The sequence below is a fragment of the Bombina bombina genome, chromosome 6, assembly GCF_027579735.1.
Source record: "Bombina bombina isolate aBomBom1 chromosome 6, aBomBom1.pri, whole genome shotgun sequence".
In the NCBI taxonomy this organism is placed as follows: domain Eukaryota; kingdom Metazoa; phylum Chordata; class Amphibia; order Anura; family Bombinatoridae; genus Bombina; species Bombina bombina.
In genome coordinates this window covers 261,067,085-261,089,861 of record NC_069504.1, presented here as the reverse complement: position 1 = coordinate 261,089,861, position 22,777 = coordinate 261,067,085, and the positions used below count along the sequence as shown (strand labels likewise).

Below are 22,777 nucleotides of genomic sequence, written 5' to 3'. Positions count from 1 at the left end.
TGCCCAAAATTAGTATAATCCAAATGTTAAAGGGAAAGTCAACACCAGAGTTTTTGTTTAAAAAGATAGATAATCCCTTTATTACCCATTTCCCAGTTTTGCACAGCCAACACGGTTATATTAATACACTTTTTACCTCTGTGATTACCTTGTATCTAAGCATCTTCTGTTAGCACCCTGATCACATGACTTTATTATCTATTGACTTTCATTTTAGCCAATTAGTGCAGTGTCTGCCAAAAGCAACGGGCATGATCACAATGTTATCAATATGGTTCACATGAACTAGCTCTCCCCTGCTGTGAAAAGCAAATAAAAAAGCATGTGATAAAAGGCGGCCTTCAAGGGCTTAGAAATTATCATACGAGCCTGCCTAGGTTTAGCTTTCAACTAAGAATACCAAGAGAACAAAGCAAATTTGGTGATAAAAGTAAATTGGAAAGTTGTTTAAAATTATATGCCCTATTTGAAACATGAAAGGTTTTTTTGGACTTGACTGTGTCTAATATTTTCTTACTAAATCAGTATCTTTACAGAGTAAATGTTTTTCTTGTGATTCTCAATAAGTCAATAAATTGAAAATAAAGTTGTATCCTGTTCAGTTATAGTGGACACCTTAATGACTGCTCTCAACTTCTGGGGTACAAAACATTGATTAGCAATACACTGTAGCCTTCTCCTGCATCTACAGTTAACAGTTCCACTACCAACTCCTCCAGAAAAAGCAAAAATGTCACTTGTGACCTTGGGGGAAAAAATGGGTACCTGGGCCATACAATAATATAGAAACATGTTGGTGTTTTATAAAGGATTATAATGAAATATAAAATTATAGCAATAAATGATAGTCTTTACATGTTTTTTTAATTACAGTTAAATACACAAAATAACATTTTAGTTTTATATACAGTGCATTTCAGTCAAATGTTCTACATATAACAAGGATGCAGTACAATTCAACTCCTAGAACATAGGTACTGTTCACATTACAAATGAGTCTTCAATAACAAGGTGCTAAGAGGAAACCACTTAAAGCAGAAACATGTAGGCACTTAGTGGAATCTGTAAACTTCGTTATAACAAAAACTGAATATCATAGCAAATCGTATGAAATATTTAAATATTAAAACATTTACAAAAATACACTGCATAAAATACTAGAAGTATCGTTAACCTACATATTCATTATTATTTGAAGAGTGCATACTGTATTTTTTTTCTTTTTAATGGTGCATATTAAATTTACATAAGCACCAAAGATTTTAACACCTCTAATCATTTAAAAGGATAAATATTTACACTAAACAAAAATTTATAAATAATTTAAGGATTATTTTTTTAAACTATAAAGCCACTAATTCTAATCATATAAAAAAAAAAAAAAAAAAACATTAAAATATTTTTTCTTTGCCATTACAAATGTTGGTTGTGGAATCTACCTCTATATAGGTCTTGGGGAAAAAAAAGAGAAAAAAAAAAAATACACCTGGAAGGGGAGGTAAGATTCAAGAACTTTTTAACCTGAAAAAGAAATTTAGAAGGGACAAGTAAGATTTTGAGAACACTGTCAAGTGTAAAGAAATTTATTTGCGAGTTCCTGGCCAAAGATATTAAAGAACCCCCTCCACAAAGCATATTCTTGGCTCTATTTTGTTTGAATCTCATTCTAAAGCTGAATTTTTAGATTTTTTTCGTCAGACTAGATAAGTTATAAAATCACCTATTTTAGTTTACATATTTCTTTTTATCAAAATAGAAGAAAAATGTACAAAGGAAAAAAGTGGCATGGTTGCCCATTAACTTAAAAAAAAAAAAAAATCTATAGAATTACATTTATTGTGATAGCACTCAAAACTAAAGCATGTTTAGCGCTGCGGAATCTGTTGGCGCTCTACAAATAACCGATAATAATAATAATAATAATAATAATGTATAATATCTCAGTTAATAAATTATTCTTTACTTTGGATATACAAGCAAAATGTAAATGCAAAAGATCACATACTATCAGGCACAAAATAACAATGAAAAAAAAAGAAGAGGTAGCTACAATCTGCAGACTTGTTAAACAATGCACAGTACCATTGCATTCCAAGATGTTACACAAATTCTCTGAAGCATCTAGCAGAATTATAAATGTCCCCCTTCACAAGTTTAGTGCGATGAACCATAGTAAGCTGAGAAGGAAAATTCAGCACTACAATATGGAGTAAAATATGAGATTTTTTTTTAATTAAATATATAATAAAAAGCAAGTGCATCTGGGAATAAATATATGTTTACCTCATTTATAGAGATTTTTTTGGGGGGCAAATAATTTACACTAGCAACCATAGTGAACAAGTCATTCAGAATTCTGTAGACCTATTGTGCATATAAATTCAGTTAATTTTTTAAATGCACACAATAAGCAAGGCAATACACAAATTAACAGGAATAAGTTAAAAACTATATAGTTTCAAGCCACATTGCTGAACTTTAGAGCATTGTTTTAACTTGTGTTCTGCAAAAAATGCACAGACCCTGACAAAAATGAGATTAGTAAGAGGTTTTCCATATGTTGTGTTCTCATTTATATGCTGTCCCATTTGTACATATATGTATATATTTTTAAATATTTTGTGAGAAGTCCTGCTTAATGCTAGGTATGTCCTAAGACTTTCAATAGTTTGTGTTTTCAGTTTCAAAGTCATTAGGATGGTTGGCCCCTAGCTGAAGTAAGTTAACACAATCATTTGAATTGGTTGCCGACATACTGGACAAGGTTTATTCCTTCTTTTAAGCTTCTTTGCGCAAGTGAAGCATGCCATTAAGTGGCCTGTTCTCCCATGAACAATGCAGCCATTTTTTGGCCTTGTCTGGCAAATCACACATGGTTCAATGCTTGTAATTGGAAGGGTAGTTTCTAAATTTTCTTCCCGTTCAATTTCTTTGGGGTCTTCCTGACTACAGGAAACAATGCTACCAGATGTGGAAGGTTGAGAAAAGTCTTCAGTTTCCTGGGATTCTGAACTCTGTGCAGCGTCATCTTCCTTTTTTTCAGCAACAAAATCTTGTGAGTCTGACAATTTACCTTTCTTACAATCAGGAACATCAAAACCATCCTCGTCATCGGCTTCTTCAGACCTTTTCCTTTTTAAGGGGGGAAGTTTTCTTTCCTTTTTATCAGGAAGCCAATCCTTACGTAGAGACCAACATCTGTGACAGTGACTTGGAAGAGGAGGATTAATTTCGTCACATTCCAAACATTTCCAATAATCCTGAAACAAATTAAGAATTCAAAAACAAAAATTATGTTTCTGCAAAAGGTCCCAACTTAAACGGAAAATACACCTTATTACAAGACCATTATAGTTTCTTGCTATAAGGAATAAACCTTTGTAAAATCATTTAACATGTTGCTTGCTGCAATTGTTTTCAATAGCAAAACTCCACCCTATGCTTGCCTTACAGGAGGAGTCAATCTGGGATTCAGTCCCCAGACAAGGATAATCACAACCATAAGGTTAGCATAAAGTAAATGGTTTTGCATTTATCTGCTAAAGCCAATCAGGGAAACATATGAAGCAGGGGTAGCCTTGGAAGTCGTCTGTGTGGTTTTACAGCTATGAGAATTAAAAAACATACTTTTCAGAGCTAAATTACATAAAAAAGGTGGATAAATAAATAATTAAAGTATAATGCAAAGTTGTTTTATTAAGCACAACTAAACATTTTATATTAAACCAAGATGTTTACGGTCCCTTTAAAAGAAAATGTTTCATTGGGTTTAATAATGGAGTTCACAAGTCAGAAACAGTGTCCAAAGTAGTGTTCATTTTTTTCATTTATAATTTATTTGAAATTGCATACAAGACAATCAAATGTTAACGGGGAAAAAACAAACAAAAAAAAACCCCGATAAAATAATTATTTTGTCAGGGCTACCAATACAAATTAAATTGTAAATTGTGTATAAGGTTCTAATGAATCAATTGATGCAGTATAACTGTAAAAAGCTGACAGGAAAATATCACCTGAGCATCACTATGTAAAAAAGGAAGATATTTTACCTCACAATCTCCTCAGCTCAGCAGAGTGAGTTCTGTGTAAAAAGTTATACTGAGCTGCAGGTAAAAAAATTAAAAAAAATGAAGAAATGAACAGCAGCCAATCAGCATCAGCAGCGCTGAGGTCATGAACTCTTACTGTGATCTCATGAGATTTGACTTAACTCTCATGAGATTTCAAAGTAAGCTTCCTTTACCTGATTGGTGAAATAATATGAGAGTTCACGATGCTCATGCTTTCAGTTGTCCCGGGACAGACATACTAATATGCTGCTTAGAAATCCTTTACAATGGGAGGTGGCTACTGAGGAACTTTTGAGGTAAAATATCTTTCTTTTTTACATAGAGATGTTCAGGTGATATTTTCTAATCAGCTATGCTGCATCACTATAAATGAGGTAAACATTTGGGTATTATGGCCCTTTAACACTCTATAAGTTATAAAGAGTAAAATTCTTCCCTTATATCAAAGGTCTGTGAAAAACAAAGTCATGTATTTAATACGTAAAAGGGACAGTTTACTCAAAAACGCTTTCTTTTAAATTTGTTCTCAATTATCCATTTTACCTAAAATACCTATTCAAGTTGAAATTATCAGTAAGATTCCTACCGGAACAGATAGCCCACTATAAGCCAGAGATATGGATAAGCGGTGTCTTCCCAAAAAAAAAAAGAAAAAGAAAGAAAACCTGGCCTTCATAATAACATAATTTATGCTTACCTGATAAATTCCTTTCTTCTGTTGTGCGATCAGTCCACGGGTCATCATTACTTCTGGGATATAACTCCTCCCCAACAGGAAATGCAAGAGGATTCACCCAGCAGAGCTGATATAGCTCCTCCCCTCTACGTCAGTCCCAGTCATTCGACCAAGAATCAACGAGAAAGGAGTAACCAAGGGTGAAGTGGTGACTGGAGTATAATTTAAAAGATATTTACCTGCCTTAAAAAACAGGGCGGGCCGTGGACTGATCGCACAACAGAAGAAAGGAATTTATAAGGTAAGCATAAATTATGTTTTCTTCTGTTATGTGCGATCAGTCCACGGGTCATCATTACTTCTGGGATACCAATACCAAAGCAAAAGTACACGGATGACGGGAGGGATAGGCAGGCTCATTATACAGAAGGAACCACTGCCTGAAGAACCTTTCTCCCAAAAATAGCCTCCGAAGAAGCAAAAGTGTCAAATTTGTAAAATTTGGAAAAAGTATGAAGCGAAGACCAAGTTGCAGCCTTGCAAATCTGTTCAACAGAGGCCTCATTCTTAAAGGCCCAAGTGGAAGCCACAGCTCTAGTGGAATGAGCTGTAATTCTTTCAGGAGGCTGCTGTCCAGCAGTCTCATAGGCTAAACGTATTATGCTACGAAGCCAAAAAGAGAGAGAGGTAGCAGAAGCTTTTTGACCTCTCCTCTGTCCAGAATAAACGACAAACAGGGAAGAAGTTTGGCGAAAATTTTTAGTTGCCTGCAAGTAGAACTTGAGGGCACGAACTACATCCAGATTGTGTAGAAGACGTTCCTTCTTTGAAGAAGGATTTGGACACAAGGATGGAACAACAATCTCTTGATTGATATTCCTGTTAGTAACTACCTTAGGTAAGAACCCAGGTTTAGTACGCAGAACTACCTTATCTGTGTGAAAAATCAGATAAGGAGAATCACAATGTAATGCTGATAACTCAGAGACTCTTCGAGCCGAGGAAATAGCCATTAAAAACAGAACTTTCCAAGATAAAAATTTTATATCAATGGAATGAAGGGGTTCAAATGGAACACCTTGTAAAACGTTAAGAACTAAGTTTAAACTCCATGGCGGAGCAACGGCTTTAAACACAGGCTTGATCCTAGCTAAAGCTTGACAAAAAGCCTGGACGTCTGGATTTTCTGACAGACGCCTGTGTAACAAGATGGACAGAGCTGAAATCTGTCCCTTTAATGAACTAGCCGATAAACCCTTTTCTAAACCTTCTTGTAGAAAAGACAATATCCTAGGGATCCTAACCTTACTCCAGGAGTAACGCTTGGATTCGCACCAGTATAGGTATTTGCGCCATATTTTATGGTAAATCTTTCTGGTAACAGGCTTCCTAGCCTGAATCAGGGTATCAATAACCGACTCAGAAAAACCACGCTTTGATAAAATCAAGCGTTCAATTTCCAAGCAGTCAGTTTCAGAGAAGTTAGATTTTGATGTTTGAATGGACCCTGTATCAGAAGGTCCTGTCTTAGAGGTAGAGACCAAGGTGGACAGGATGACATGTCCACTAGATCTGCATACCAAGTCCTGCGTGGCCATGCAGGCGCTATTAGAATCACAGATGCTCTCTCTTGTTTGATTTTCGCAATCAATCGAGGAAGCAGCGGGAAGGGTGGAAACACATAAGCCATCCCGAAGTTCCAAGGTGCTGTCAAAGCATCTATCAGAACCGCTCCCGGATCCCTGGATCTGGACCCGTAGTGAGGAAGTTTGGCGTTCTGGCGAGACGCCATGAGATCTATCTCTGGTTTGCCCCAACGTCGAAGTATTTGGGCAAAAATTTCCGGATGAAGTTCCCACTCTCCCGGATGAAAAGTCTGGCGACTCAAGAAATCCGCCTCCCAGTTCTCCACTCCCGGGATGTGGATTGCTGACAGATGGCAAGAGTGAGACTCTGCCCAGCGAATTATCTTTGATACTTCCATCATTGCTAGGGAGCTTCTTGTCCCTCCCTGATGGTTGATGTAAGCTACAGTCGTGATATTGTCCGACTGAAACCTGATGAACCCCTGAGTTGTTAATTGGGGCCAAGCTAGAAGGGCATTGAGAACTGCCCTCAATTCCAGAATGTTTATTGGAAGGAGACTCTCCTCCTGATTCCATAATCCCTGAGTCTTCAGAGAATTCCAGACAGCGCCCCAACCTAGCAGGCTGGCGTCTGTTGTTACGATTGTCCAGTCTGGCCTGCTGAATGGCATCCCCCTGGACAGGTGTGGTCGATAAAGCCACCATAGAAGAGAATTTCTGGTCTCTTGATTCAGATTCAGGGTAGGGGACAAATCTGAGTAATCCCCATTCCACTGACTTAGCATGCACAATTGCAGCGGTCTGAGGTGTAGGCGTGCAAAAGGTACTATGTCCATTGCCGCTACCATTAAGCCGATCACCTCCATGCATTGAGCCACTGACGGGTGTTGAATGGAATGAAGGACACGGCATGCATCCTGAAGCCTTGTTAACCTGTCTTCTGTCAGGTAAATCTTCATTTCTACAGAATCTATAAGAGTCCCCAAGAATGGAACTCTTGTGAGAGGAAAAAGAGAACTTTTCTTTTCGTTCACTTTCCATCCATGCGACCTTAGAAATGCCAGAACTAACTCTGTATGAGACTTGGCAGTTTGAAAGCTTGAAGCTTGTATTAGAATGTCGTCTAGGTACGGAGCTACCGAAATCCCTCGCGGTCTTAGTACCGCCAGAAGGGCACCCAGAACCTTTGTGAAGATTCTTGGGGCCGTAGCCAATCCGAATGGAAGAGCTACAAACTGGTAGTGCCTGTCTAGGAAGGCAAACCGTAGATACCGTTGATGATCTTTGTGAATCGGTATGTGAAGGTAAGCATCTTTTAAATCCACTGTGGTCATGTACTGACCCTTTTGGATCATAGGTAAGATTGTCCGAATAGTTTCCATTTTGAACGATGGAACTCTTAGGAATTTGTTTAGAATCTTTAAATCTAAGATTGGCCTGAAAGTTCCCTCTTTTTTGGGAACCACAAACAGGTTTGAGTAGAACCCTTGTCCTTGTTCCGACCGCGGAACTGGATGGATCACTCCCATTAATAACAGATCTTGTACACAGCGTAGAAACGCTTCTTTCTTTATCTGGTTTGTTGACAACCTTGACAGATGAAATCTCCCTTTTGGGGGAGATAATTTGAAGTCTAGAAGGTATCCCTGAGATATGATCTCCAGCGCCCAGGGATCCTGAACATCTCTTGCCCAGGCTTGAGCGAAGAGAGAAAGTCTGCCCCCCACTAGATCCGGTCCCGGATCGGGGGCTCTCGGTTCATGCTGTTTTTGGGGCAGCAGCAGGTTTCCTGGCCTGTTTGCCCTTATTCCAGGACTGGTTAGGTTTCCAGCCTTGCCTGTAACGAGCAACAGCTCCTTCCTGTTTTGGTGCAGTGGAGGTTGACGCTGCTCCAGTTTTGAAATTCCGAAAGGGACGAAAATTAGACTGTCTAGCCTTAGCTTTGGCTTTGTCTTGAGGTAGGGCGTGGCCCTTACCTCCTGTAATGTCAGCGATAATTTCTTTCAAACCGGGCCCAAATAAAGACTGCCCCTTGAAAGGTATATTAAGTAATTTGGACTTAGAAGTAACATCAGCTGACCAGGATTTTAGCCACAGTGCTCTACGTGCCTGTATGGCGAATCCAGAGTTCTTAGCCGTAAGTTTGGTTAAATGTACTACGGCCTCCGAAATGAATGAATTGGCTAGTTTAAGGACTCTAAGCCTGTCCATAATATCGTCTAGCGTAGATGAACTAAGGTTCTCTTCCAGAGACTCAATCCAAAATGCTGCCGCAGCCGTAATCGGCGCGATACATGCAAGGGGTTGTAATATAAAACCTTGTTGAACAAACATTTTCTTAAGGTAACCCTCTAATTTTTTATCCATTGGATCTGAAAAAGCACAGCTATCCTCCACCGGGATAGTGGTACGCTTAGCTAAAGTAGAAACTGCTCCCTCCACCTTAGGGACCGTTTGCCATAAGTCCCGAGTAGTGGCGTCTATTGGAAACATCTTTCTAAATATTGGAGGGGGTGAGAACGGCACACCGGGTCTATCCCACTCCTTAGTAACAATTTCAGTTAATCTCTTAGGTATAGGAAAAACGTCAGTACTCGCCGGTACCGCAAAGTATTTATCCAACCTACACAGTTTCTCTGGTATTGCAATGGTGTTACAATCATTGAGAGCTGCTAAGACCTCCCCTAGTAATGCACGGAGGTTCTCCAATTTAAATTTAAAATTTGAAATATCTGAATCCAATCTGTTTGGATCAGAACCGTCACCCACAGAATGAAGCTCTCCGTCCTCATGCTCTGCAAGCTGTGACGCAGTATCAGACATGGCCCTAGTATTGTCAGCGCACTCTGTTCTCACCCCAGAGTGATCACGCTTGCCTCTTAGTTCTGGTAATTTAGACAAAACTTCAGTCATAACAGTAGCCATATCATGTAATGTTATCTGTAATGGCCGCCCAGATGTATTAGGCGCCATAATATCACGCACCTCCCGGGCGGGAGATGCAGGTACTGCCGCGTGAGGCGAGTTAGTCGGCATAACTCTCCCCTCGCAGTTTGGTGAAATTTGTTCACATTGTACAGATTGACTTTTATTTAAAGTAGCATCAATACAGTTAGTACATAAATTTCTATTGGGCTCCACCTTGGCATAGGAACAAATGACACAGATATTTTCCTCTGAGTCAGACATGTTTAACACACTAGCAATAACTTGCAACCTGGTTATAATCTTTTTTAGCAAAAACGTACTGTGCCTCAAAGAGGTACTTAAACGATTAAATGACAGTTGAGATAATGAACTGAAAAAACAGTTAAAGCATCAAGTTTAAAATAACACAACTTTTAGCAAAGGTTTGTTCCCATTAGTAAATAACTAATTTTGACATAAAAAATTACAGAGTAACGTTTTTATTCACAGTCAATAAAAATTCTCACAGCTCTGCTGAGAGAATGTACCTCCCTTCAAAGAAGTTTGAAGACCCCTGAGATCTGTCAGTGAACCGGATCATGCAGGAAATATAATAGTAGCTGACTGGAATTTTTTTTTTTTTTTTTTTTTTTCTTTTTTTGATGCGTAGCAAAAGAGCGCCAAAAACGGCCCCTCCCTCTCACACACAACAGTGAGGAGAAACGAAACTGTCACAATTTAAAGCAGACAATTGCCAAGTGGAAAATAATGCCCAAAACATTTATTTACTCAGTACCTCAGCAATGTAAACGATTCTACATTCCAGCAAAAACGTTTAACATGACAATATTTATTAAAAGGATTAGTAACCTTTAACAGAGTAGTTCCGGTGAAAAACCATTCCCAGAATACTGAAGTGTATACATACATGTCATTATAATGGTATAGCAGGATTTTTTCATCAATTCCATTCAGAAAATAAAAACTGCTACATACCTCAATGCAGATTCATCTGCCCGCTGTCCCCTGATCTGAAGTCTTTACCTCCCTCAGATGGCCGAGAACAGCAATATGATCTTAACTACTCCGGTTAAAATCATAGTAGAAAACTCTGGTAGATTCTTCTTCAAACTCTGCCAGAGAAGTAATAACACGCTCCGGTGCTATTGTAAAATAACAAACTTTTGATTGAAGTCATAAAAACTAAGTATAATCACCATAGTCCTCTCACACATCCTATCTAGTCGTTGGGTGCAAGAGAATGACTGGGACTGACGTAGAGGGGAGGAGCTATATCAGCTCTGCTGGGTGAATCCTCTTGCATTTCCTGTTGGGGAGGAGTTATATCCCAGAAGTAATGATGACCCGTGGACTGATCGCACATAACAGAAGAAATAAACAATGCCGACTCAGATAGGTGGTAGCCTTTGTTCACGGCTGGTTATTAAGCTATATATTTAAAAAAGGTTCTAAGTTAAGCGCCAAGTGTATAACCCCTAGGCTCCCTTACAGGTAATCGTCCCTTAGATTAACCAAATATAACAATTATTACAACAGACAAAACTAGTGCAGGAGCACTAACAAAAGCTTAAGGAGTTCTAGAGATCAATATACCACTCTACACATTTCATTAGTTAAGATTTTAATTTAATGTTTTAAACTAAAAACAAGTATATTAGGGACGTCTCCCTTAACACAATGGCTGATCAAATTTAACAAAACCGCAATATAAAAAATATAGAACTTAAAATTAATGTCATAGAAACAGAAAACAGTAGTTAACAAATTCCACCTTTAAAAAATTGACCTAAGATGTCAAAAGTTCCTTGCAATTTCAGATGGGTAACAAACCGTGTTATATTTTCTTTGCTGGAATAATGGTACACACTTTGTATGTAGATTTTACAAATGGAATCTCTTTGTATCTTTGTGTTGTTAGAAACAAAGTGTCAATATGGTATATACATAAATTAATAATTATATGCCGGACTGAGGTTAACTGCGTGTGGCTCTGCTGACATCACAGCTTTTTTGGAGTGCTATTTAGCACCCAGGGCTGGATGTTACCGAGTCACATGATGTGTACCTGGTCCGGTCTTGGAGTGCAGTTCCCTTCCATGTTTTGTATTTTCTCTGGGTGATTACATCCACCTGTGCACCCCTTCTTTGTTCTCAGTCTGTTTGGCTTTGTGAGCTCGCATGATGGTGTGGCTGTGTTAGGGACTCAGGCAATGGAAAGGACCTTGACGTGGTGCCTGAGCTTTCCCATTTGGCCAGATGCGGTGACTAACCTTTCCAGTTGTGATTTTATCTTAGCTGTGAGCTAGCTGGTGAGTGCTGGGTGTTTCTATGTGTTATATATATATATATATATATATATATATACACACACACACACACACTAACCTATACAACATATCTAAACAATGAATTAACTCCATTATATTTTGTAAGGTTGAGTGGAGTATAGGAATATATATGTATAAGGTCAAACAAACATCCTTATTGAAAAGTAAAATAATTGGAACTGCTAGTTAGTTATCAATCCATATCTTATATAGCAATTTGTTTTATGAAGTGAGAAAAGGGTAAATGTCTAATTCGGAGTTTAGACCTAAAGGATAGAGAGTTTGCATGTTATAAATTAATTCAGCTTCTTTTTTTAAAAGTTTTTCTTCAAAATTGCCCCCTCTCCATTCTGGTTTTAATTTCTTTATGCCCCAAAAAGAAAAATTTAAACAAACACAGATAAGATCTATATCAGAGGGAGATCTGTCTGGTAATAAATTAGTAGGCTTCTTCCCATGTTTCGGTTGTAGATCTTGCAGCTACAGCAGTAAATGTAAGAAAATTCAATCAAGCCAAAACGGTTTAATACATCACATCAAGAAAACAATCAGATGCCAAGATAAAGGTGTAATCTACATTATACAATGTTCCTGCCATATGCAATAGATAGGAGAGACCACTAGGACCTTAAGGGAGCGTATACGGGAACATCTCATGTATAGACAGGGGAAATTTGGACACACACCTATATACTCATTTTAGGGAAGTACATAAAAATAATTTAAAAGACTTTACTTTTTGGGGCATAAAGAAATTAAAACCAGAATGGAGAGGGGGGAATTTTGAAGAAAAACTTTTAAAAAAAGAAGCTGAATTAATTTATAACATGCAAACTTGCTTCCTTTAGGTCTAAACTCCGAATTAGACATTTCCCCTTTTCTCACTTCATAAAACAAATTGCTATATAAGATATGGAGTGATAACTAACTAGCAGTTCCAATTATTTTACTTTTCAATAAAGGATAAGTTTCACCTTATACATATATATTCCTATACTCCACTCAACCTTAAAAAAATATAATGGAGTTAACTCTTTATTTAGATATATGTTGTATAGGTTAGTATATATATATATATATATATATATATATATATATATATATATATATATATATATATATATATATATATATATATATATATATACACACACATATATATATATACACATACACATTCACACACAGGTAGCCCTCAGTTTACGCCGGGGTTAGGTTCCAGGAGGAATGGTTGTAAATCGAAACCGTTGTAAATTGAAACCCAGTTTATGATGCAAGTCAATGGGAAGTGAGGGAGATAGGTTCCAGGCCCCTCTCAAAATTGGCATAAGTAACACCTAATACATTATTTTTAAAGCTTTGAAATGAAGACTTTAAATGCTAAACAGCATTATAAACCTAATAAAATAATCACACAATACAGAATATATAATTAAACTAAGTTAAATGAACAAAAACCTTTGTTAAACAGCATTATAAACCTAATAAAATAATCACACAACACAGACTTTACTTGCATTTTTCTGCAAACAGTTCTTTCAATGCATTCCAGTCAGCACTGATTTATAGACATAAATATCTTGTTCCTTTGAAATCTGCTTGATAGCTCAGGTCTGGTTAAATTCATTAATTTCAGCTTGCTTGGCTTTGCTGCAACACAAGCTGACAGCTCCACCTACTGGCTATTTTAATAAATGCACTGCTTCTCAATGCTTTTCAATAGCAGTCACATGACTGGGAAAAAAGGTTGTTATTCTGAAACGGTGTAAATTGAACCGTTGTAAAACGAGGGCCACGTGTGTGTGTGTGTGTATATATATATATATATATATATATATATATATATATATATATATATATATACACACATAAATATATATACATAAATATATATACATAAATATATATACATAAATATATATACATAAATACATATACATAAATACATATACATAAATACATATACATAAATACATATACATAAATACACACACACACAGAACGATACATATACAAGGTATACCTCACTTTACAGCGCTTCACTTTACAGCGATTCGCTAATACAGCGCTTTGTGGAGCTGAAGTTCAACCTCCAAGGATTTTGAAACAGTGCTATAATCATCGTGAGATTGCTAGAAAAGTGAATGGCACCATTTTGTTATGCTTAGTTCACTCTGTTTATAGCATTGCAGTGCAATCTGTGTCTCAGTGCTATAGTCTGGCAAATTTTACTACAGTAATTGTCACAATTTTACAGTATTTATTGAATACTTGCTGTGCTAGTGTTAAACTGAACGTAGCACTATTGCACCCCTAATAATATGTTAGTTCATACATGTTTTCAAGATTTTAAACACTGAAAAGAAAGCTAAAACTGCCTTGTTTCACTTTAAGGCGGTTTTCACTTTACAGCGGGGCTCCAGTCCCTAACCTGCTGTATGAGCGGGGTATACCTGTTATAACAATTTCTAAAGAACCTTTAAGACATAGAATGGTCCATCTAGGGATTTAGAGCAAACATATAGATAAGCACCACCACCATAGAACAGAAATTTTCTATTTAACTATGTAAATATGTCAAACAGAAGGACTCATCCTATAAGTAAACGGCATATCTAAATATTGCAATTTTATTTTTATTTTAAGCAATTCCACCTTAAATAATGTAACAAAATGCAACAATGCCACCTTAAATAGACAACCAATAAGACCAAGAAAATTCCGGACCAATAGGATGGAAAGGAGGGGTATTTAAATGCCTGAATAATGGACTATGGTATACGTCTTGATAAAGCCTCGTTTCCAGGCGAAATGCGTTGACGTTTTAACCACATAAAGAGAGTACGAAGGACTGGATAACTTCTGCTGTTCCCTGCAGAATCTCGGACGAAAACGAGTACAGGGGAGGAGAACGCTAACGAAAGGCCGTTTGTTTGCTCAAGCCATCTTACCTGCTAACACGCTGGAGCATGCATCACACCCTTAAGATCTTAGTAATCACTTATTACGAATAAGTGCCAACATCGGAGCAACGGGTACAATAAAGGAGAGGCTGAAAAATCAATATAATACCGGTAAGGCAAAAAAGAAACTCTGCATTAGACACTGAGTGTGTCCGAAGACCCGGTAAGCCTACTTCATCATCCTATAATTATCAATTTATGTATATACCATATTGACACTTTGTTTCTAACAACACAAAGATACAAAGAGATTCCATTTGTAAAATCTACATACAAAGTGTGTACCATTATGCCAGCATAGAAAATACAACGCTTACGGTTTGTTACCCATCTGAAATTGCAAAGAACTTTTGACAGATTGGACATCTTAGGTCAATTTTTTAAAGGTGGAATTTGTTAATTACTGTTTTCTGTTTCTACGACCTTAATTTTAATAGTTCTATATTTTTTATATTGCGGTTTTGTTAAATTTTATCAGCCATTGTGTTAAGGGAGACGTCCCTAATATACTTGTTTTTAATGTAAAACATTAAATTGAAATCTTAACTAATGAGATGTGTAGAGTGGTATATTGATCTCTAGAACTCCCTAAGCTTTTGTTAGCGCTCCTGCACTAGTTTTGTCTGCTGTAATAATTAGCTATATAGCCACGCCATATGCAAGTGGAATTTGGTTACTCAGTGTAAATTGAAAAACGCTTTTTAGCCTAATTAACTTGGCCTCTTTCCAGCTCTTCTATAAATTATTTTGATTTATCTCTTTATATACATAAATACACACACACACGTAACAACTTTATCTCATCTATGGGATAGAAAATAGTATTTCTTACTTAATTTTATGTGTAATTCAAACCGATAAATTTATAAAGATACAGTTAAAAACATACAAATAAAAAATAAAAAATTGCAAAGAAAATATTAAAAATGATAATTTTAAATTATATTTATAATTTTAAATGATATAATTCAAACTACATTTTAATAACTGTGAACTATCTTATTTAATTGGACATATTCTGACACATAAAACAATTTTTTTCATAAAATCTATTAATCTCCAATTCCGTATTTATTAGTTTTCGTTCTTAGAAGCAACCAATTAAAATCACCTATTCTAATTTTGTTTGTACTCTACAGATAGCAGTATATGTAAATTCCTTTGTATTACTGCGATGAAAAGGAACCGCCAGTTCATGGTCTGATTTAGAATTTCTAATAGCACATAGATGTTCCCTAATTAAGAGGAGTGAAAGAAAGATCTGAGTCAAATGTGAATCCGAGACATCGGGCGTGCGGGGTAGGGGTAATGATGGAGTTGTCGACAGTTATAGAGAGATTGGGGGTGGAGAGTTTTAAGGAAGGGGGGAAAATAAGGAGCTCAGTTTTGGAGAGATTTAGCTTGAGGTAGTGAGGGGACATCCAGTTAGAGATGTGAGAAAGACAGTTAGTGACACGGGTTAGCAAGGAAGGAGATAGGTCTGGTGCAGAGAAGTAGATTTGGGTGTCGTCGGCATACAAATGATATTGTAAACCGTGGGACTTTATTAGGGAACCTAGTGATGACGTGTAGATTGAGAAGAGAAGGGGACCGAGGACAGAGCCTTGCGGTACTCTGACAGAAAGTGGTGACGGGGCAGAGGAGGCCCCAGAGAAGGCTACACTAAAAGGTACGGTTTGACAGGTAGGAAGAGAGCCACGAGAGGGCTGTGTCACAGATGCCGAAGGATCGGAGGGTTTGGAGCAAAAGAGGGTGGTCAACAGTGTCAAAGGCTGCAGACAGATCAAGGAGGATAAGCAGAGAGAAGTGGCCTTTTGATTTTGCTGTAAGTAGGTCGTTGGTAACCTTAACAATTGCTGTCTCTGTGGAGTGATGGGGACGAAATTCAGATTGCAGTGGATCAAGGAGGGAGTTTATTGTAAGGAAATGGGATAGACGTGCATAAACTAGTTTTTCGAGAAGCTTTGATGCAAGAGGGAGGAGGGAAATAGGGCGGTAGTTGGATGGGGAGATAGGATCAAGGGAAGGTTTTTTGAGGATAGGTGTGACCAGTGCATGTTTCAGCAATGAGGGAAATATACCGGTGCTTAGGGAGAGGTTGAAAGTGTGTGTGAGTATAGGGGTGAGGATAGCAGAGAGGGAGGGGAGTAGCTGTGAGGGGATAGGGTCAAGGGGAAAGGTAGTGAGGTGAGAGCGCTGTATAAGTGCCTAAACTTCTTCCTCAGTAACAGGGGAGAATGAGCTAAGTTTAAGGTTATGTGGGTTGTGGTTGGTTGAGAGCATTTGAGGGGGTGAGAGAAAGGAATTATGTTGAGAGCTGATTTAATTTCTGATGGAGTCGATTTTGGTATTGAAGTGGTTGGCAAAGTCTTGAGCTGACAGAGATGGTATTAGGAGATGGGGGAGGGCGGAGAAGGGTATTGAAAGTGGAGAACAAACGTTTTGGGTTTGAAGAAAGATTAGAGATAAGAGTAGAGAAGTAATGTTGCTTATGGAAATTAAGGGCAGAATAGTAGGAGTTCAAGATAAATTTGTAATGTTGAAAATCAGCTGAACGCCTAGATTTTCTCCAGTGCCACTCAGCAGTACGGGAACATCTGCGTAGGTATCGTGTCAGAGGAGTATGCCAGGGCTGAGGATGAGTGATTTCCGAGCTATGGTAAGAGGGGAGAGATTGTCAAGGACAGATGTAAGGGTGGAGTTATAGTGGCAGATAGATTGGTCAGGGAAGTAAAAGGAGGAGAAGGATGAGAGGAGAGGTTTGAGGGAATTAGAAAGCTGTTGTTGATCTAATGACATAATGCGTCTGAAGTTTGGTGTGAGGAGCAGAAGGAGGGAAAGTTGTAGGGAGGGATGATATGTTGCAAGTAAGGAGATGGTAGTCAGAAAGAGGAAAAAGGGTGAGTTTGTGAAGTTTGAGAGAGTGCATCGATAGCTAAAGATCAGGTCAAGGGAGTGACCATCTTTGTGAGTGGGAGAATCAGTCCATTGTGACAAACCGAAAGAGGAAGAGAGTTGCAGAAGTTGTTTTGCAGGTAGTGGGATTGTCAAGAGGGATGTTGAAATCACCAAGAATGAGGGAAGGGGTGTCTGAGGAAAGGAAATAAGGTAGCCAGGCAGCCAAGTGATCTAGAAATTGAGTTGAGGAGCCAGGGGGTCGGTATATGACTGCAACACGTATAGAAAGAGGAGAGAATAGGCGAATCATGTGGGTTTCAAATGAGGAAATGTGAGAAAAGAGATGGAATGTATTTGTTGAAAGGAGCAACGAGAGGAAAAGTAAAATAACTACACCACCTCCTTGTCTATTACCAGACCTCATGGATGTGCACGGCTAGGCAGTTGTTGGGGACCAGCATTAGAGGAGATGTCACCAGCAGTTAGTAAAAGCAAGAGGGAGAATGACATGAGAGAGATACAGATTTGCAGGAGTAATTGAATAATGTAGTTTGTTAGAGACAGAAGGCAGCAAAAGTGAATATGAAGATATTAGGCATTTTTACAAAAGAGGGAACCAGTTAAACACATAAGACACAGTATTACAGTAGCAATTGCATAAGAAAACAATAAGGTATATCAAACATAATATTACAAAAGTACCTGCCTTTTTCTTGCCCCTTGCCCAATACTTGTTCAATTCTTCTATAATTCTATTGTTAATGCCTCACTTATAAAATGTTCACTTAATACTTGTATAATTCTATTGCTAATGCCTCACTTATAAAATGTTCACTTAATACTTGTATAATTCTATTGCTAATGCCTCACTTATAAAATGTTCACTTAATACTTGTATAATTCTATTGCTAATGCCTCACTTATAAAATGTTCGCTTAATTCTTGTATAATTCTATTGCTAATGCCTCACTTATAAAATGTTCGCTTAATTCTTGTATAATTCTATTGCTAATGCCTCACTTATAAAATGTTCACTTAATACTTGTATAATTCTATTGCTAATGCCTCACTTATAAAATGTTCACTTAATACTTGTATAATTCTATTGCTAATGCCTCACTTATAAAATGTTCACTTAATACTTGTATAATTCTATTGCTAATGCCTCACTTATAAAATGTTCGCTTAATTCTTGTATAATTCTATTGCTAGTGCCTCACTTATAAAATGTTTACTTTGAAAATGTGAACATATGTTTTAGCAATGCACAGCCCAGTGCAATGCACATCCCAAACTAGTGTGAAATATATGCAGGGAGGGCAGTCAGCTGAGTCCACTAAATTTAGTTGATTGCTACTCAAAAGACAATTGGAAAGGCCAATTGGAAAGTTAGATTCTGGTCTGGTCAGGGTGAGATGTTAAGTAAACAGACAATAAAATTTGGATGAGGTTAAAACTATGGAATAAGACAGCTATAAATTTTAGAATAATAGCAAGTATTGAGAAGGATTGAACATCACATGGCAATTAAATGAACATTAGAAATAAGACATTGGCTAACAGTACAACAGATGTAGGACTAAATTAACAAACAAAAACCATTTGCTCTATGTAAATATTCACGTACCAGAAGAGTTACAGGAGAGTAAAAAACACCAGAGCGCAGTGAATAGTTGCAGATTGACAGGGTCTCTATTCACGTACCAGAAGAGAGTTACAGGAGAGTAAAACCCACCAGAGTGCAGTGAATAGTTGCAGATTGACAGGGTCTCTATTTACATAACTGTTTGTATAGCAGTGGAACAGCTGAGATGAATGTCTATTTTCTTTTAAAGGAACATGAAACCCACATTTTTTCTTTCATGATTTAGAAAGAGAATGCAATTTTAAAAATCTTTCTAATTTACTTCTATTATCTAATTTGTTTTATTCTCTTGATATTCTTTGCTGAAAAGCATATCTAGATATGCTCAGTAGCTGCTGATTGGTTGCTGCACATAGAAGCCTTGTGTGATTGGCTCACCCATGTGCATTGGTTTTTCTACAACTAAAGATATCTAAAAAAATGAAGCAAAATAAATAATAGAAGTAAATTGTAATGTTTAAATTTGTATTCTCTATCTGAATCATGAAAGAAAGATTTTGGGTTTAGTGTCCCTTTAAGACTGGGGTAGATCCTAATGAGCAAAAAACAAAAATAATTGATATGGGTGAGGGTGGAGACTTTAATGGCGGGATATAACCACTCAGAAGATATCCTATGTGAACACCCGAAGGATATATTAAGCTGACTGAGGCCTCGAAAATAACAGGAGAGATGATGTCAATGTGGCATTCGCTATCTACTAATCTAAAGCTCTTACCATCTGACTCATTAATGAGACCATAAAGGACACTGATGGGCCCAGATTTTCAGGGACTAATTGGTAAATGGGCAAATAAGGGGCCCTATAGACTAGCAGATTTTCTCCATAAAGGGAAATTAGCTACTCACCAACAATTACAAGAAAAAATATTACCAGATAAATTACATTGGTTCCTATACCTACAGATCGCATCTGCCATAACTGGGGTCTTACCCCAACATCCCAGACAGAACTTAACAACACTAGAAAAGCTTTGTAGTACTAATTCTCGCCACAGAGGATTAATCTCTACCCTATACATAACACTACAGGCAGCCAAATATACTTCTAAATCTCTCCTAATGGAAAAGTGGGAGAGAGATATTAATATAACATATTCCAAAGAGGAATGGGAGGGAATCTTTTATGGCTCAGGTATGGGTATGATCAGCGCAGATTTGAAAGAAAACTGCATTAAGACTGTTTTTAGGAAATACGATTACCTAACTTCCGGGGAGGAGCGTGAGAGAACACACGCGCGCTCTATGCTCTGCGCACTAAGCAGCAGAGAGTTTTTGCATCACCCCAGCTCCTGGTCCCCATTGGCAGCGACGATTGCGGAAGCCTAGGGGTGACAGAGTTCACGGAGCACTACGGAAGTCTGCGTTAACCGCCAAGGTCAGGTGGTACTGACCGCATCCAGTCACTTACTCCTGCGGGCAGAGGAAAAGCTAGTGGAGGAACCCTTTCTGCTGACGCGGTGCAGCAATAGAGGAGGAAGGTGCCGGCCCCAGCCCAGGTCCTTACCAAAGAGTAAGCGAGACAAGTGCGGGAAATTCAGCAGGATCTGACTCAGTGTCGGCACCACGGGAGGTTGGCGCGAACGGGAGGTGTCTCGTTTGGATCGACGTCCAAGTGAGGGTGACGGAACACATGAGCTGCATGCCCTGAGGCAGAAAAACCGCAAGTACAATTCCATTATAAAACAGCATAGAAGCCAGCACTTTATACTGTAAGCCTAATGCAAGCTGAGAGTCATAAGGAGACATATGGGGACATATGATACACTAAGTCTATAACAGATATTGTGTCTCTGCATATGATTTAAAGATCAATCTTTGTTTGCACACAAGTAATGGCATACTCGAAGAGCCGGTGTTTAACCGTTGGGTGAGGAGGCCTATATGCAGCAAGGCAACTTTAACAGTCAGCTGCTTGGATAAAGTTATCTTTGCCTCTGGGAATACTCTGTTATGACTTATCAAATCTCAGAAGGTTTTATTATATATCTCTTAAAAGTTATGATATAACTAACTTAAATTTGTGCATACATTGAGGGCCTTCTGAGAATGCAGCTGGGAGGCCTATAGAAGCTAAAGGAAGCCAAACAACAGTTTCTTATAACATTCTTGAAGGCTTGTTATTTCGCCTGTCCGGCTGTTGGTACACCCTAGTCAGCAAAGATAAAGGCGTGCAGGTTTAAAATCTACCTGGTGGACATAAAGGTTTTAACTCTATCTGTGGATTAAATAAAGGGTCAAAGGACTATATTGCCAAAAATACTATGAGACACTGTCTATATATATCCATTTATACCTGGATTACTGCAAATCTGCCTCCTGGTCTCTAGCAAGAGGCAGTAAGACACTTGGAGAAAGAGAGCATCGTTTTGCAGTGACAAAGAGTAGATTGGCATAGTCTGAATACAGAATATCTTCCTGTGTTGTATGCAAGGAGGCAGAGGACTTTGGCCCAGTTGATCTGCTGCTGCATATTTCTTTTTGTTTTCATGTATATCTTTGCTTTGTGTTTCTGCCATTTATTTTATATATATGTGGCTGTCTGCAATAGCTGTCATACCTAATTTTAGAGCTATTCATTTTCGAAAGAGCAATATATCAATTTGACGATTTAAGCATAAATACAATTAGCATAAGAAGTTATGGGGGTGTGAAAACATAATTCCCTTAAAAAGTAAAGCACTTTTGTTTTTTACACACACACACACAAGATTGTTTGAAACTGTACAGGCTTCGTGGGAAGGAGCCGTTTTCAATTCACACTTTGAATAGAGGTCACATAACCTCCAATTTTTCTTTTTTGTTTTTCTTTCTCCGCTCTCTCTTTTCTTTTTTTTTTTTTCTCTTTCTTCTACACTTTTCACTTTTACTTATATATTGTGCACATACATGCCTATAGGTATATAGGCATATACAAGATTCACCACTTGTAACAATTTTGTTTTTATACACGACACTTCATGGAAAGGTATATGACTAATATGAAACAAAGATCCCCAATTATGCCCGTCAAGAGAGATAAGAAAGGCAATAAGCCATTAAACGAGGCAGTAGCAGATAGCCTGCTGGAGACATCCGTGGTGGCCACCGCCGGCACAGACATACAGATTACGAATAATCAGTTAGCAGAGCTGATTGTACCACAACTTGAGTCATTGAAAAAAGATTTGGCTGGGTTGACGGTGGAGATCAGGCAGTTCTCCAGTAGACTGACAGAGGCAGAGACTCGAATATCTGAGTTAGAAGACTTATATACTATACAGGAAACAAATAACCAAAAACTCACAGATACCATTAAAACTTTGCAAAACAAAGTTGACGATCTTGAAGATAGATCGCGCCGAAACAATGTGAGGGTGGTGGGCTTGCCAGAAAATAGTGAGTTTACAGACCTGATACAATTTGCCTCCACTAGGTTACCCACGCTATTGGGCCTGGAATTACAGGGAGATAAACTTGCGGTAGAAAGAGCACACAGGGTCGGTCCAAGTAGGTCAGATGCAGATAATAAAAAACGCCCTAGAATGATAGTTATCAGATACCTGTGTTTCCAAGATAAAATCAGGGTTATGCAGCAGTACCGAAAGATTAAATCACTTAGTATTGAAGGTACACAAGTTCTATTATTCCAAGACTTTTCTACCGATACTATAGCTAGAAGAAGAGAAATGTCACCATATT

At 37.8% G+C, this 22,777-nt stretch overlaps 1 protein-coding gene across 5 annotated transcripts in view; it reads right to left on the bottom strand.

The window, feature by feature from the left end:
* Positions 1-845: 845 nt before the first annotated feature.
* Positions 846-22,777, bottom strand: part of MDM2 (MDM2 proto-oncogene) — a 48,708-nt gene continuing 26,776 nt past the window's right edge. For all 5 annotated transcript variants that reach the window (XM_053716809.1, XM_053716813.1, XM_053716812.1 and 2 more), the window contains one exon: positions 846-3,260. In XM_053716809.1, the coding sequence (XP_053572784.1) occupies positions 2,709-3,260 (552 nt within the window). In that variant the 3' untranslated portion in view covers positions 846-2,708. The remainder of the gene's footprint in view (positions 3,261-22,777) is intronic.